Source organism: Chionomys nivalis, chromosome 6 (genome assembly GCF_950005125.1).
Source record: "Chionomys nivalis chromosome 6, mChiNiv1.1, whole genome shotgun sequence".
In the NCBI taxonomy this organism is placed as follows: Eukaryota; Metazoa; Chordata; class Mammalia; order Rodentia; family Cricetidae; genus Chionomys; species Chionomys nivalis.
Window position 1 is genome coordinate 12727343 of NC_080091.1, and position 14899 is coordinate 12742241.

Below are 14899 nucleotides of genomic sequence, written 5' to 3' on the forward strand. Positions count from 1 at the left end.
TGCTGTTTTTTGTCTCACTGTGGGTTCCTTTCACCTATGTATAGGAAGCTTTTAGGGTACTCGGTTTCCATATAGGTTTTCAAAGAACCTTTAGTATTGCTTGTCCCTCTCTATTTTCCCTTCTTTACCTTTCTGTCCCATCCCCCTTTTATTAAACCATCCAATTCTAGTTTTCCTTTATAGCTTCCAAACACTATAGACTACTTCCTTTCCTTGAGAGATACTCTCCTCCTTTCTGGTCCCTTTGTAGGTTCCAAACCTCTGTGCATTATGATTGTAGTTGCCATATCAGTACCTTAAAAGGGAACATCCTTAAAAGAGAAAACATACAACATGTGTCGACATGTGCTGAGTACTGTATGCTTTTGTTGGTGGAGTCTGACATGGGCATGCACAGAACACACATGGTCCACAGCTGCTGAGCGCCATTGTGTGCTCACAGTGCATCACTATGCCCATGGAACTCTGTTGCTAAGGAGGAAGCAGAGTTCAGCTCACACTGAGCTAAGGATCTGCCCTAGCAGGACGCTTATTTGGTTCAGTGGGGAAACTGAACTAGGGTTTTGAACATTTCTTGTTGGGTTGGGAGGGTGTGGGTGGCTAAAGGGGAAGGAAGGGAGGGTCGGGAGGGCCGGGAGGGCCCTGAGGGCCCTGAGGGCCCGGAGGGCCTGCAGAGCCTTGAGGGGCTCAACATGCAGGATGACTTCGAATATGACGCCCTGACTTTTAGAGCCCCTCAGCGGACTCGGTGGTACACCCGCCTGTGGCCCGCATGCCTGGGTCATGGGTGCTGTGGCCGGAAACGGCCGCAATTTCAACTGTATTTAATAGGGTATGACCCTGTGGGGCAGCTGCAAAGGGCGGCAAGTGTGGGTGATGTGGCATTAGTTGAAAAATTTATCAATGGCAGCGAACACCACATAAACGAATCCGACAGGAGGGGCAGGTAATGGGGCCCAGGGATGGGCGAGGGGCAGGAGGGGTGGAAAATGTTGGGGACAGTCAGGGTCTACCAGGGAGAAACATACTTTCTAGATCTGCGGTCTGAGGGAGGGCAGAGGTCATACTGCTTAAGGCTCTTCTTTCATGGAGACCACTGGACTTTGTGCCTGCTTTAGGCTCCTAGGCACCTGAAACCTGCACATCTTGGAAGGGCAGCTCCGAGGCCTTCTTTAAGAAAGCAAAACAAAAAACTTCAGTTAGTTTACAAATCCTTTTACATTGTCTCTTTTAGAGCACTTTCTTGGGTGCTTTAAAGGGATTTAGCTAAGAAAACCACGTACATTTTTTATGTGTGCACTTAAAATTTTATAGGTTTGAGTGTTTTGCCTGCATGTATTTTCAACATACCACACACACATAAAAAGAGGGTGTTGGATCTCCTGGAAGTGGAGTTATGGACAGTTGTGATCTTCTATATGGATGATAGGAATCAAACCCAGGTCCTCTACAGAAAAACTAGAGCTTGTAAATGCCAAGCCATCTCTCCAGACCTTAATGTATATGTTTTTAATGCTGTTATATGCAACACAGAAAATTGTATCATGAGATAAATTTTCACATAAGATGTCAACATGAAACCAAAAAAAAAAAAAGAATCACCAAGAAATCTTATGTAGGTTTCATGCTCACTGAGGAATTTCATAAGGAAATTTTTAACTTGAACTATAACTCTGTCTCCCTGCCCCTTATATACCTGTTGTGTGTGTTTTGATTTTGGTACATACGTGAAGGCTAGTGGTTGAAATTCTCTTCAAAAATTTCTTGTCATCTCTTTAGAAAAATCATAAGTGTGTGGGGCTCATGTGCCCCAAACATGCCAAGTAAGTGTGTGAAGTTCAGAAGAGAACTATATTTGACAGTTGTGTTCTGCCACGTTGTGGGATCTGGAAATTGAACTCAGGCCATTGGATCTGCCAGTGGGTGCCCTCACCTGATGAACCACCCTGTGGTTTCTACATCTCAGATTTTGAGACAGATTGTCTCAACAAAGCCCACTGTGTTTGACTGATTGTCTTGGAGTATACTGACTAACCTAGACTTGCAGGCGAGCAAGCTTTGGGGATCCTCCTGATCCACATCTACAGCACTGGATTCTCAAGGTGGTTGGGGTTCTGAAGACGGTGTCTCAGGCTTGCAGGGCGAGTGCTTAGCAACTGAGTTTAAACAATCACTGCAGCCCTCTTTTCTAGTCCTTGTTTCTTATTTCTCACTAGATCATAGGCAGGAAACAATGGCCCTCAACAGTAGATTCTCCAGAGCTCACATGCTTCTTGATCATGTCTGAAGTGGTGAGGTTATTCAGTCTATAGTTATTCAGTCTTCCAAATTAGAGCATCATACAAATAATAGTAAATTATTGTTTCAACATATTCTTTTGCTTAATAAATGTATCCTTTAGAAACACTGAATTTTCCAGCTATATTTATCCATTCTGCCAATCCATTTATTCCCCACATGTAACTTAGATATCTACCGTACAGCATACACATCTACTAGCTCTCAAGATCCTCTCATTCTGAAAATATTCATGTTACTCTGCCCAGTCAGCTTTCCTTACATTCTATAAATTTAAATATTGAATACAATGAAAGATGCCCAATTGAATCCCTAGTATTTTTTGGCTAAAAGCTTTTTGGAAATCAAAGCAAGGGAGCTATGAAGCCATGGATTATCTCCTTCTAGAGTGATTTGCTCAATTATGGTGCTAGATCATGGACACATTGAGAGGTATAAGATAAAGGCATTTGCTACCATCTGGTGTCTGTATTAACATGGATACTCTGTCTGTTGTCTAAGGACTATGCCCTGTCCCTGTTGGCAGGAAACAGAGAAACATTACTTCTGGGCACTGAGAAATGAAAAACGTCAAAGTATTGATGACTGAGGATTTAGATTTTTGTTTGTTTTTTTTCTATTCTAAATCTGTTTACATTTCATAGTCTTAAAAGCTGAAATTTACATAGATACATGTGACCTTTAGAATTATCATGGGACTGTGGATTGTGTCATTTGATGTAAGGCACAATGGACTACATGATGACCTTTTATTTTGTATGGCAGAAAAGTAAAAAGCATTGCTGATTATAGTCATAAAATATCATGAATTATAAGTGGCAGATGTCAGTGATGCTAAAGTGTGAAATAAAGAGTAAGGTAGTTGGAGTGGAACTGCCTGCATTCCTACCTACTTGGAGGATTAATTGCCAAGTTCAAGGCCAGCTTAGGTAATAGTTTTAAAATATTGTAAAAGTATATGAATAAAAAATTTTGCATCTGCTGTAGATAACATGAGTGCTGGGCTCATTGGGGTTTCTGTCCCATCCGGTCACCCAGCCATTTAGTCCCAGAGAAAATAACACAGAGATCACCATAAGTTATAAAATTGATTGGCCCATTAGCTCAGTCTTCTTAATAGCTCTTGTAGCTTATATTAACCCATTATTCTTATCTGTGCTAGCAACATGGCTCGGTACCTTTTACAACGGAGCAGGTCACATGCTGCTTCTTTGGTGGTTTGGGCTGGACTGGGGAAGGATAGGCTTCCTTCTTCCCAGAATACTCCTGTTCTCATCTCCCCACCTCTACTTCCTGTCTGGTTGACTGGCCTATACTTCCTGCCTGGCCAATCAGCATTTATTTAAAACATGGTTGAGAGGGGCTGGAGAGATGGCTCAGAGATTAAGAGCATTGCCTGCTCTTCCCAAGGTCCTGAGTTCAATTCCCAGCAATCACATGGTGGCTCACAACCATCTTTGATGAGGTCTGGTGCCCTTTCTGGCCTTCAGGCATACACACAGACAGAATATTGTATATATAATAAATCAATAAATATTTTTAAAAAATTTAAAACATGATTGACAGAATACAGACAATTCTCCCGCACCACTATAGGTGTAATTCTGTTATTTCTCTTCATTGAAATACTGTGTTTGTTACCATTAGGAAGACCAATCATAATTATATCCAGCAAACACTGAGGTGTCAGGTGCTGGAAGCATTTGTACGTGCTCTTGAAGATGTGAGTTGAAGCATCACAGCATCACTGTGTAAGATAGCTGCAACACTGTGTAAGACAGATACACTCTTGATCCCCATTCTACAGATGGAGAGATTGAGTCATGGAGCTCATAGGAAGTCTAAGTGGTAACTAATAACCAACAGTGGTTAGGGTAGGATTCAAATCCAAGCTGAGTTCATTCTAACAGGTGTTCTCCTGTAATCCAGAGAGGCTGCTCTGAGGAAGGATGAAGCTTGTGATAGAGCACTTTTCTTGAATGGGACTATATGCACTATATATATAGCGCACTAAATGCACTATATGCCTAGCACAGCAAATGAACACCTAAGTAGAGAAATAAGTAAATAAGAAAATTTTAGTTTCTTTTTTGACATCAGAAGGAACTGTACTTTGCCATATAGTATTTACACTTGAATGTGCCTTTACATAGTAATCTTTAATTTCCTAAAATGTCCTCTCAATTTGTAGGACATCACTACACTATGCATGTGCCCATAACCATCCCAACGTGGTAGCATGGTTAGTATCCAACGACTGTACGGACATCAATATTCAAGATGATGAAGGCTGCACACCCTTAATTAAGGTAGCTATCGGGCAAGAGTTTCGGTATAAAATTGATTAGATCTTATCCTTGTTTGGTTTTTGTTACTGTGATGAAACACTGGCCAAAACCAGCTTGAGAAAAGAAATATTTATTCGGCCTACAATTCCACATCACAGTCAGTCATGAAGGGAAACCAGGGCAGAAGCTCAATCAGGACTAGAGGCAAGAAATGAAGCAGAGGTCATGGGGGGATGCTGCTTTCCCGTGGCTTTTTCCAAGGCTTGTTCAGATTTCTTATACTACTCAGGATCACCTGCCCAGTCATGCCACCTCCCTTAGGAAGCTGTGCCCTCCCATATCAACCTCAATCAAGAAAATGTTTTATAGACTTCCCAGAGTCCAGTCTGGTAGAGGCGATCCTTCAAGTAGGTTCCTTCTTTCCCAGTGTCTTCAGCCTGTGTCAAATTATCAAAACAAGCAAATGAATAAGCAACCTCCCTCACTACAACAATGTCCAAACAGTGCTGGTGAAATGCTTTAATATCTAGGTGTGGTAGCACACCCCTGAAATTCTACCACTTGGAAAACTTTGGTGGGGAGGTCATGAATTTAGGCAAGCCTGGGGTACTTGAGAGGACCCAGTCTCAAAAAAGAGATAATATGCACAACCTAAACAGTTGGTCTGATCCAAGGGTAACGATTCAATGCAATTGTTGGAATGCTTATCCTGACTTTCTAGAGTTCAGTATCTCTTTCTTTCTACAATACCCACAGGCGACCCAGAGGGACAACGTGGAGTGCGTCTCCATACTACTCATGCAGGGTGCTGATCTCCACATCGTAGATTTCGGTGGGGATGCAGCTCTACACCACGCAGTTATCCGAGGAAATATAACAATTGCTGGAAAACTGCTTAAATATAAGGCAAATATTGACGCGAAAACAGAGGTAAAAATCCTTCAACTTCATTGGCAATGTACTTCCAGCAATGACACTCAGATCACTTTCCACATTCTGAAGCTCAAGCAGTCTCACTGAATCTGTTCAGAGTCAAACATCTTCTCAATCTGTTTTTTACAGTTTTGCAGGTAACTTAAAGGAACTCAGCATAGCACATTTTGTTTCAGACTTGGACTTTACTTTAAAATTGAACAAGTAAAGTACATGGGCCCACATGTACTTCACATACACACAAACAATAAAAAAAAATGCTAAGGTAAATGTCTGTAGAAAACACCAGAAATCTGTTACAGTTAAGAAGCTACTGATGTGGTTTGTCTCCCAGAGATGAGGCTAGACTGGAAAGGTCACATGCACACAGGCAAATGTGGAAATTAGATCATTGAAGAAAACATACTGAGAAGATATCTTTATTTAACTTTTTCAAATTTTCTATGTTCATAATGAAGGGGCCAAAATGTGACTCCATCTTAGACAAGTAGTGACTCCATTTTAATTAATGACCTAAGTCTGAATCCAGGAAGTTCCCCAGTGAAGTTTAGCCAGTCAGCTAAGCAGTTCCAAACCTGGCCATGTAAGGCTGGGAGACCCAGAGTTGCAGGATCTGGCTGCTACTGACCATATGTGACAGAAAAAGCCAACAGCGGATAAAACTGTTACTAGTCCTGTACAATCAACGTGCACCTCATGTAGCTTCTCCCTGACTGCCCAATTATAGAAAAGATACTTAGAATTCCCCATATCCCTTTTAAAAGGGCATGCATGTCTTTGTCCTTGGTCCTCATTAACATTTTATATGGCTGATGGACTGCATGCTGGCTCTTTCTGAAGAATAAGCACTCTTTGTGTTTACATACCATTTGAGTCTGGGGTCTTCCTCCAGCATTTTTTGGACCACTACAATAGGAAATGATGTTTGGTTTGTGAGATAATTTTTAGATTAGAGGAAAAAATACTTTTGAAAAACAGATTGAGAAACTGCTCCAGAGATGCCACTTGAGTCTACTCATTCAACAGAGGCACACCAAATCTAACTGAAATTTTAAGGGTTGGGAAATGAAGGCACATCTCCTTGGAGCTAAGAAGCTTGGAACCAGCGAGCATTTGTGGAAAGTTCTGGAGATGAGTGGTGTTCACGGGCAGTGTTGAACAGGGGAAGGTGTGTCAAAGGGAAGGGAGCCCCTGTGTGTATGAATCTGCAGCAAGGGCTGAAGGAAAATCTATCCTTTTGTGACTTTTTGTTTACAAAATCTGTGATACTTTTTCAGTTGAGAAACATGTAATTTATAAAATGAATTTTCTTCTTTACAGTATGGGTTGACCCCATATAAACTCGCGCTGTATGAAAGGCAACACCAAATGGCCGAGTTTTTAATAAAGAACGGGGCGGAGGCACATTCGGTGCTTCAGCCAAATAGGTACTGTTTCTTCTTTTTACAATCTTAGTGCTGTTCTTGAGGGTGACATTGCTTAAGTAATGAACACTAAAGTAGTAGAGGGAATATGGCTTCAACTCAGAAGCACATATTGAGAAAGCTTAGCTCATAGAGAATGTGAACTGGAAAAGAGACTCTTCCAACATCAACAAAGGAACAGTGTGTACGAGGGCTCAGCTTCCCGTTTAAAAACAAGTTTGTCATTTCTAATCTGATCTGATTGGCAATTTTCTACTAGTTAAGGAAACTTCACATTAATGTTGTTTACATTGAAAAGTGTCAACTTTATTTTCAACACTGAAATTTATAATTTTAGTGTTTTTCATTCTGTGTGTGTTTGTACTTTACATATTTTTCTGTACTTTGCATATTTCTCTGTGCAGACATGAAGGAAAGAGGAGGGTATTGGTGTCTTGTATCAATCTCTAACTTATCCACTTGACATAAGATCTCTGATTGACCCTGAAGCTGGTCTGGCAGCCAACAAGCCCAAATGGTAACCTGTCTCTTCCACACACAGGACATGTGCATGTATGTGTCTGTGCCCAGTTTTTTATGTGGATGCTGAGGATTTAAACTCGGGTTGTTGTGTATGGGCAGAAAACATCTTGTTGACTGAGCCACCTCCAAAACCACTGGCTTTTTAAATTTTTATTTTTAAATAGAACTACGACTGAGTCTTCACTGAATGTTACATAGATTGCAGTAAGTTGAAACTACAAAAGCAACAAAAAACTTTAAGACAGGGATCAATGTTGAATTACATAAATGCAAAAATGTTACTTAGTATGCAGGTAATAAATCTTTCAACAGAGTTTCTCTAAGGACCAAACTCACCCAACACTACATGTTTGTATTCTAAAGGATCTCTGAAAATCCTGATGTGCCTGAATCTAGAACAGAGGACAAGGGCAGTACCTCTGCTATTAAGGTAAAATTCTCCTTTGCGAAATTCGTTTTCTTATGAATTTTGTTAAAATGCAGCAGCAGTCTACCTATCACAGTTTTATATGGAGATTTGGTCAGAGAAAAGTGTTTGGTATTTGTGAACCATCCTTTCTATAAATTCCAGTGAGCAGTAAGTCCTTGCAGGTAGCAGTGGCCCAATAGGAGAGTGAGCTGAAAACACAGGAAGGTGCCTGATGTTTGACCAAGGATGGGGTGCAGAAATAAAAACACATTAGACTGATTTTAAAAACAACCGAGGTAATGCACCTGAATACATTTTAATGGGTCCAGTTATTGCAATGGTCCAGGCACCACCCAGGTGCCTTTTCCTTCAGCAGAATTGCAGGTAGGTTTTCTCGTCCCTTTGATATTCCTATTTCAGGATCACTGATAAGAGCATCTCCTCTGTTTGTCTCTTTGTTTCTGTGTTTACACTAGCAAGAAATTGTGGAAATTTAGCTATTTGTAATGTGTTCAACCAAGTTTTCTTTATGAAGAGATTACAGCGTGTTTTCTATTTGATTCCACTAGGAGGATAATGAGAACTCTTCCTCCAGTCACACAGTAAGTGTTTTCCCCATTAGCCAGCAGCTGTGGATGTTCAGATTCAGTTACCATATAGTAACACTTTGACTTCTGGATATTGGTTCTGTATTTGTCAATAATATACACTCTGATTCTTTGTATCATGTTCACACATTTACAATATTTTAGGGTTGTAATTAGACATTTATCTATTCATAGTAAAATGACCTCATCACCATGCACTGCTAGAGGTTGGGAAACCTGTTTGTAACCTGGAGCCCTAAAGTAAGGGTTTGTGTGAATCAGAAGTTAAATATTAATGACTTTTGAATGTGACTCAGTGTACCAGTGGGTTTCTCTAAAGCAGTTTCACAGATGCTATGATACGGAGGACACTAGTAAGCGAGAGTTTATTTACAAATGGAAAATAACATGCATTTTGCATCCCAAACGTAGAAGAGAAACTCTGATCAAAGGGGCCTATTAAAATTAATAATCATCTCACATGAGATTCAGAAATTTTAAAATATGGTGAGTTCAGTTCAGTCTCAGTCACAGGGAAAAACCCAGTTTCTCAGTTCACGATTTTCTCAATCTAGTTAGCAAAAATATTTTTTACTTCTTGATGATCTCATAGTAATTTGTAAATAGATAAGCATATTAGCAGATATTTTACTTTTAAGTAATAGTTTCTACTTTCCATGTTTCAATACCCTGTCCTTGTAAGGGATAAAGTAGTTTTGAAATTGTGCACCCCCAATCAAAAGAGTTCATTTCCTAATCAAACCAGGAAAGTCGATCCTCTGTCTTTTCATTGCAGAACATACAGAAACAATTTCTATATTCTAACAAGATGGCCACAATAAAGAAGAGGGAACAAGCAGTTCTGAGAAAATCAGTGATTAACCTCAGTTCTCTGGGAGAGGCAATGCCTGAATACTCTAGAAAAAAACATGCTTGGTTGTAATTCACAATAACTTGAAAAGCAACATAATTGTTTATGGGGGGAGTGATGCCTTTGTGTATCTATGTCTGCATAGTTGCAAATAGTGTCAGAAAAGAGGAACCCAGCCTCAAATATATCACTCACCTCCTCATACCCTCACTCCTGGGAATACCCATGCTAGCTAGTGAATTCTTAGCAGTAGATCTCAATCTTTCTATGCTGTGACCATTTAATACAGTTCCTCATGTTGTGGTGACCCTAATGGTAAAATGATTTTTGCTGCTAATTCATAACTTGATAACTGTAATTTTACATGCAGGCATGTACACACATGCACACACCCACATGCATGCACACAGGCACGAACACACACACACACACCACCACCACCACAACCACCACCACCAAGCAAGAGAAAGAGCGAGACAGAGAAAGAAGGGATAGCACATGTTTCAATGTTTCAATACTTTGTTACGATTTAGGAGACTAGTTAACCTTTGGGATATGGTCTAGCTAGCAGAATGTTGTCTGTGGTGGGTCTTAATGGTCATCCCTATTTTTGGAACCAGTTCTGGGTTGCATGCTTCCCTGTCTAACAGCATGTGAGAAGCAATAGACCACTGCCACAGACAAAGCCTCCCTGTTTGCTTTCCCTACTTCAACTGCTGGAGGGAAAGTCATTCAGTTATAGCAGGGAAGGCAAACAGGAGTTTCCTGTAGCCATGACTCTTCTTTCCTTCCTTCCTTCCTTCCTTCCTTCCTTCCTTCCTTAAATAATCTCTGTCAGACATTTTGTCACAGCAAGTATAAAAGAAATAACCTTCATTAGTGTTTTTATTTATTTTATTCATTTTTTCTTTTATTATTTTAAGACAATCTTTTTTATTTTACATACCAATCTCAGATCCCTCTCGCTCCCTTCCTCTTTCTCCCCCTACCCTCCCCCACCCTCTCCCCATCCATTTTGCAAAGAGGATGAGGTCTCCCATGTGGAGTCAACAAAGTCTGTCACATCCCTTGAGGCAGGACCAAGGCCATCCTCCCTGTATCTAGACTGAGCAAAGTATCCCTCCATAGGGAATGGGCTCCAAAAAAGCCAGTTCACACACTAGGGATAAATAAATCCTGGTCCCACTTCCTGTGGCCCAACAAAGCTGTCCAAGCCATATAACTGTCACCCATATTCAGCGGGACTAGTTTGGTCGTATGCAGGTTACCCAGTTTTAAGTCAAGAGCCAGTGAGCTCCTACTTTCTTGGGTCAGCTATTTCTGTGGGTTTCTCTAAATTCAATCACATACCCGGTAACAAAGCAAATCTCAACAGATTAAAAAAAATTGAAATAACCACGTCTTATTGTGGCGGCGTAAATGAATGCAGACAGATTATATAGATATATACAGCTTTAATAAGGAAATAGACTTACAGGACCACAGGTTCCCGCGGAGAACAGGAAAAGCGGAGCAAAAGAAAAGGCTGCTGGGATCACGCCTGGCAGATTTATCCCTAAACATTAGCCCGAGGCGAACATGCCCCCAATGGGTGGGGCTATATCCCTACATCTTATCAGATCACCTTTGGTTTAAAGTTGGATTTCAACAACACTACTTGCAAAAATCCCACAAACTCATGGAAACTGAACAATTCTCAATAGAAATGAAGGAAGAATTCCTAGAATTTAATGAAATTGAATGCACAACATACCCAATTCTTTGAGATACTTTGAAAGCTGTACTAACAGGAAAATTCTTAGCAATAAGTACCTACATAAAGAATGTGAAAAATCTCACACTACAGTCTTAACAGCACACTAGAAAGCTGTAGAATAAAAATAGCAAACTCACCCAGGAGGAGGAGACAGCAGGGAATAATCAGATTTAGGACTGAAATCAATAAAACAGAAACAAAGAAAAAATACAAAGAGTCAGTGGAACAAAGAGCTGCTTTTTTTTGTAGAATATCAACAATATAGACAAACTCTTATCTAAAGAACCCAAAAGAAAAATAGAGAATATCCAAATTAACAATATCAGAAATGAGAAGGAGGACATAACATCAGACACTGAGGAAATCCAGAGAATCATCAGATCATACTTGAAAACTGTACTCCAGAAAACTGGAAAATGTAAAGGAAATGATCAATTTTCTTTTGTGATTTTTATTGATTTTTATTGAGCTCTACATTTTTCTCGGCTCCCATCCCTGCCTCTACCCCTTCAATTCTCCCTCAAAAACAGCAAGCTCCCTATTTACTCAGGAGAGCTTGTCTTTTTCTAATTTCCATGGTGATTAGATCTATACAAGTTTCTCTTAGTGTCCTCATTGTTGTCTTTGAATTAAACAGAAAGGAAGCAAAAGTTACACGATATCAATGGTTATAGTGATAAAATTTCCCTGAGCAAACAAATATTTGGGGACTATAAATCAAAACTATGGCATTAACAGATAAGTTCTTCTGAAGTGAATCAAAATCAGGAAAATTTATAATGAAAACTAAGATCTCAAAATTTCCTTGAAGGTTGAAGAAACCAAGCCGGAAGGATTTCTTCCTGCAAATGATGACGATGGCATTGTGCCTCAGCCTACCGCCGACACTGAATTACCTTCACTTCCAGGTACAAGGCACAGAGGTGACATTCCTCAGGAATCTGAGAAAATTACACTTCATGACACCACAATGGATCACACACGTTTTTTAGGACTTACACTGGGCATGCAAGGGGGAGACCACATGCTGACGCTGAGCTTGCTCCTGGTAGCCATACTGGTGACACCATGAACCCTCTGCAATATTAGTTTTTTGACAGTTAATAAACATTTGAAATGTTTTTGAAAACAATCACAAGCATGAACTTTGTTACCATTAGAGGCCCTCTTGGTTCTCCACAATGATACCGAGTATGTTCACAAGCAGTTCCCATTGTCAAGTCTGAAAACCAGCATCTTTGAAAGGAAAAAACCTCAGCAAACTACCATTTAACTTGTTTTAATGTTTTTTTCACAAATGGTGAAAATACAAAAATACAGCAAGTAATAATCATGTTTTTGTGGCCAACATTATAAATATGGAATTCTAAATTTAAAACATTTTCTGGTTTTAAAAAATAAATCTGGTCATCCATGCAGCTCTGCAGGTCTCTCTAGTAGGGCCGGTCTCTAAGTTCCTGACTGTGCTCACCTGTATTTATTTACGCAGGTCCTCCAGATCCACTTCTTCTTCATTCCATCTGTTCCCTCAATGGTCCAGGAGGACCGCCAGGACCACGTCGTACTCCTCCACCAAAACCACCTCGGTCCAAGCTACAAGCACCTCAGAAACCACCTCTGTCTCCAACTCTGCCACATAGGAACATTTCTCCAGGACCACCACGGTCCATAAGTCCGCCTCATCCTTGCTGCATGCCACCAGGCCAGCCTCAACAGGTGAAAACAGAGAGCCACCTTATGAAGGTCATTCACTGCCCACCAAACCCCCCCCCACACACACACGCACATAAAGTTGAACAGGTCCCCTTTTAAGATTCTCAAACTCTGGGTTTTGAATGAAACAGAAAGGAACCAAAGGTTACACGATATCAGTGGTTATAGTGATAAAATTTCCCTGAGCAAACAAATATTTGGGGACTATAAATCAAAACCCTGGCATTAACAGATAAGTTCTTCTGAAGTGAATCAAAATCAGGAAAATTTTTAATGAAAACTAAGATCTCAAAATTTCCTTGAAGGTTGAAGAAACCAAGCCGGAAGGATTTCTTCCTGCAAATGATGACGATGGCATTGTGCCTCAGTCTACCACCGACACTGAATTACCTTCATTTCCAGGTACAAGGCACAGAGGTGACACTCCTCAGGAATCTGAGAAAATTACACTTCACGACACCACAATGGATCACACACGTTCTTTAGGACTTACACTGGCCATGCAAGGGGGAGACCACATGCTGACGCTGCGTTTGCTCCTGATAGCCATACTGGTGATACCATGGACCCTCTGCAATATTAATTTTTTGACAGTTAATAATCATTTGGAATATTTTTGAAAACAATCACAACCATGAAGTTTGTTACAGTTAGAGACTCTCTTGGTTCTACACAGTGATACTGAATATGCTCACAACGGGTTCCCATTGTCAAGTCTTTTGTTTCATTCCAAGTTATTTATATTTTTTTCTTTTTATTTTTTTTGTTTATTTATTTATTTTTTAAAGATTTCTGCCTCCTCACCGTCACCGCCTCCCATTACCCTCCCCCTCCCCCAAACAAGTCCCCCTTTCTCGTCGGTCCTAATATCAATCAGGTTTCCCTGCCCTGTGGGAAGTCCAAGCACCAACCACCTCCATCCAGTTCTAGTAAGGTGAGCATCCAAACTGCCTAGGCTCGCACAAAGCCAATACGTGCAGTGGGATCAAAAACCCATTGCCATTGTTCTTGAGTTCTCAGTAGTCCTCATTGTCCGCTATGTTCAGAGAGTCTGGTTATATCCCATGGTTTTTCAGACCCAGGCCAGCTGGCCTTGTTGAGTTCCCGATAGAACATGCCCATTGTCGCAGTGTGTGGGTGACACCCTTGGGGGTCCTGAGTTCCTTGCTCGTTCTCTCTCTCCTTCTGCTCCTGATTTGGACCTTCGGATTTCAGTCCGTTGCTCCAATGTGGGTCTATGTCTCTGTCTCCTTTCCTCGCCTGATGAAGGTTAATATTCAGGAGGATGCCTATATGTTTTTCTTTGGGTTCACCTTCTTATTTAGCTTCTCTAGGATCATGAATTATAGGCTCGATGTCCTTTATTTATGGCTAGAAACCAAATATGAGTGAGTACATCCCATGTTCCTCTTTTTGGGTCTGGCTGACCTCACTCAGGATAGTGTTTTCTAATTCTGTTCATTTGCATGCAAAATTCAAGAAGTCATTGTTTTTACTGCTGAGTAGTACTCTAATATGTATATATTCCATACTTTCTTCATCCATTCTACCATTGACGTGCATCTAGGTTGTTTCCAGGTTCTGGCTATTACAAACAATGCTACTATGAACATAGTTGAGCAAATACTTTTGTTGTATGATAGGGCATCTCTTGGGAATATTCCCAAGAGTGGTATTGCTGGGTCCAGGGGTAGGTTGATCCCGGATTTCCTGAGAAACCACCACACTGCTTTCCAAAGTGGTTGCACAAGTTTGCATTCCCACCAGCAATGGATGAGTGTTCCGCATCTCCACAACCTCTCTAGTAAAGACTATCATTGGTGTTTTTTATTTTAGTAATTCTGACAGGTGTAAGATGGTGTCTTAAAGTTGTCTTGATTTGCATTTCCCTGATCTGATCGCTAAGGAAGTTGAGCATGACCTTAAATGTTTTTGGCCATTCAAACTTCTTCTGTTGAGAATTCTCTGTTCAGTTCAGTGCCCCATTTTATAATTGGGTTGATTAGCCTTTAGGGCCTAGTTTCTTGAGTTCTTTATATATTTTGGAGATCAGACCTTTGTCAGTTGCAGGGTTGATGAAGATCTTCTCCCAGTCAGT

General features: G+C 40.6%; 1 protein-coding gene across 1 annotated transcript; it reads left to right on the plus strand.

The window, feature by feature from the left end:
* Positions 1–692: 692 nt before the first annotated feature.
* On the plus strand, positions 693–6974 carry LOC130875678 (ankyrin repeat domain-containing protein 7-like). The gene is made up of 4 exons (XM_057771721.1): positions 693–946; positions 4490–4607; positions 5343–5516; positions 6840–6974. The coding sequence occupies exons 1-4, from the start codon at positions 693–695 to the stop codon at positions 6972–6974; spliced, it is 681 nt and encodes a 226-aa protein (XP_057627704.1).
* Positions 6975–14899: the final 7925 nt, after the last annotated feature.

Coding starts and splice junctions, on each gene's coding strand:
- LOC130875678 (XM_057771721.1), top strand. CDS start 693: ATGCAGGATGACTTCGAATATGACGCCCTGACTTTTAGAGCCCCTCAG. Junction 947..4,489: donor GAATCCGACAGGAGGGGCAG/GTAATGGGGCCC, acceptor CTCAATTTGTAG/GACATCACTACACTATGCAT. Junction 5,517..6,839: donor ATATTGACGCGAAAACAGAG/GTAAAAATCCTT, acceptor TCTTCTTTACAG/TATGGGTTGACCCCATATAA.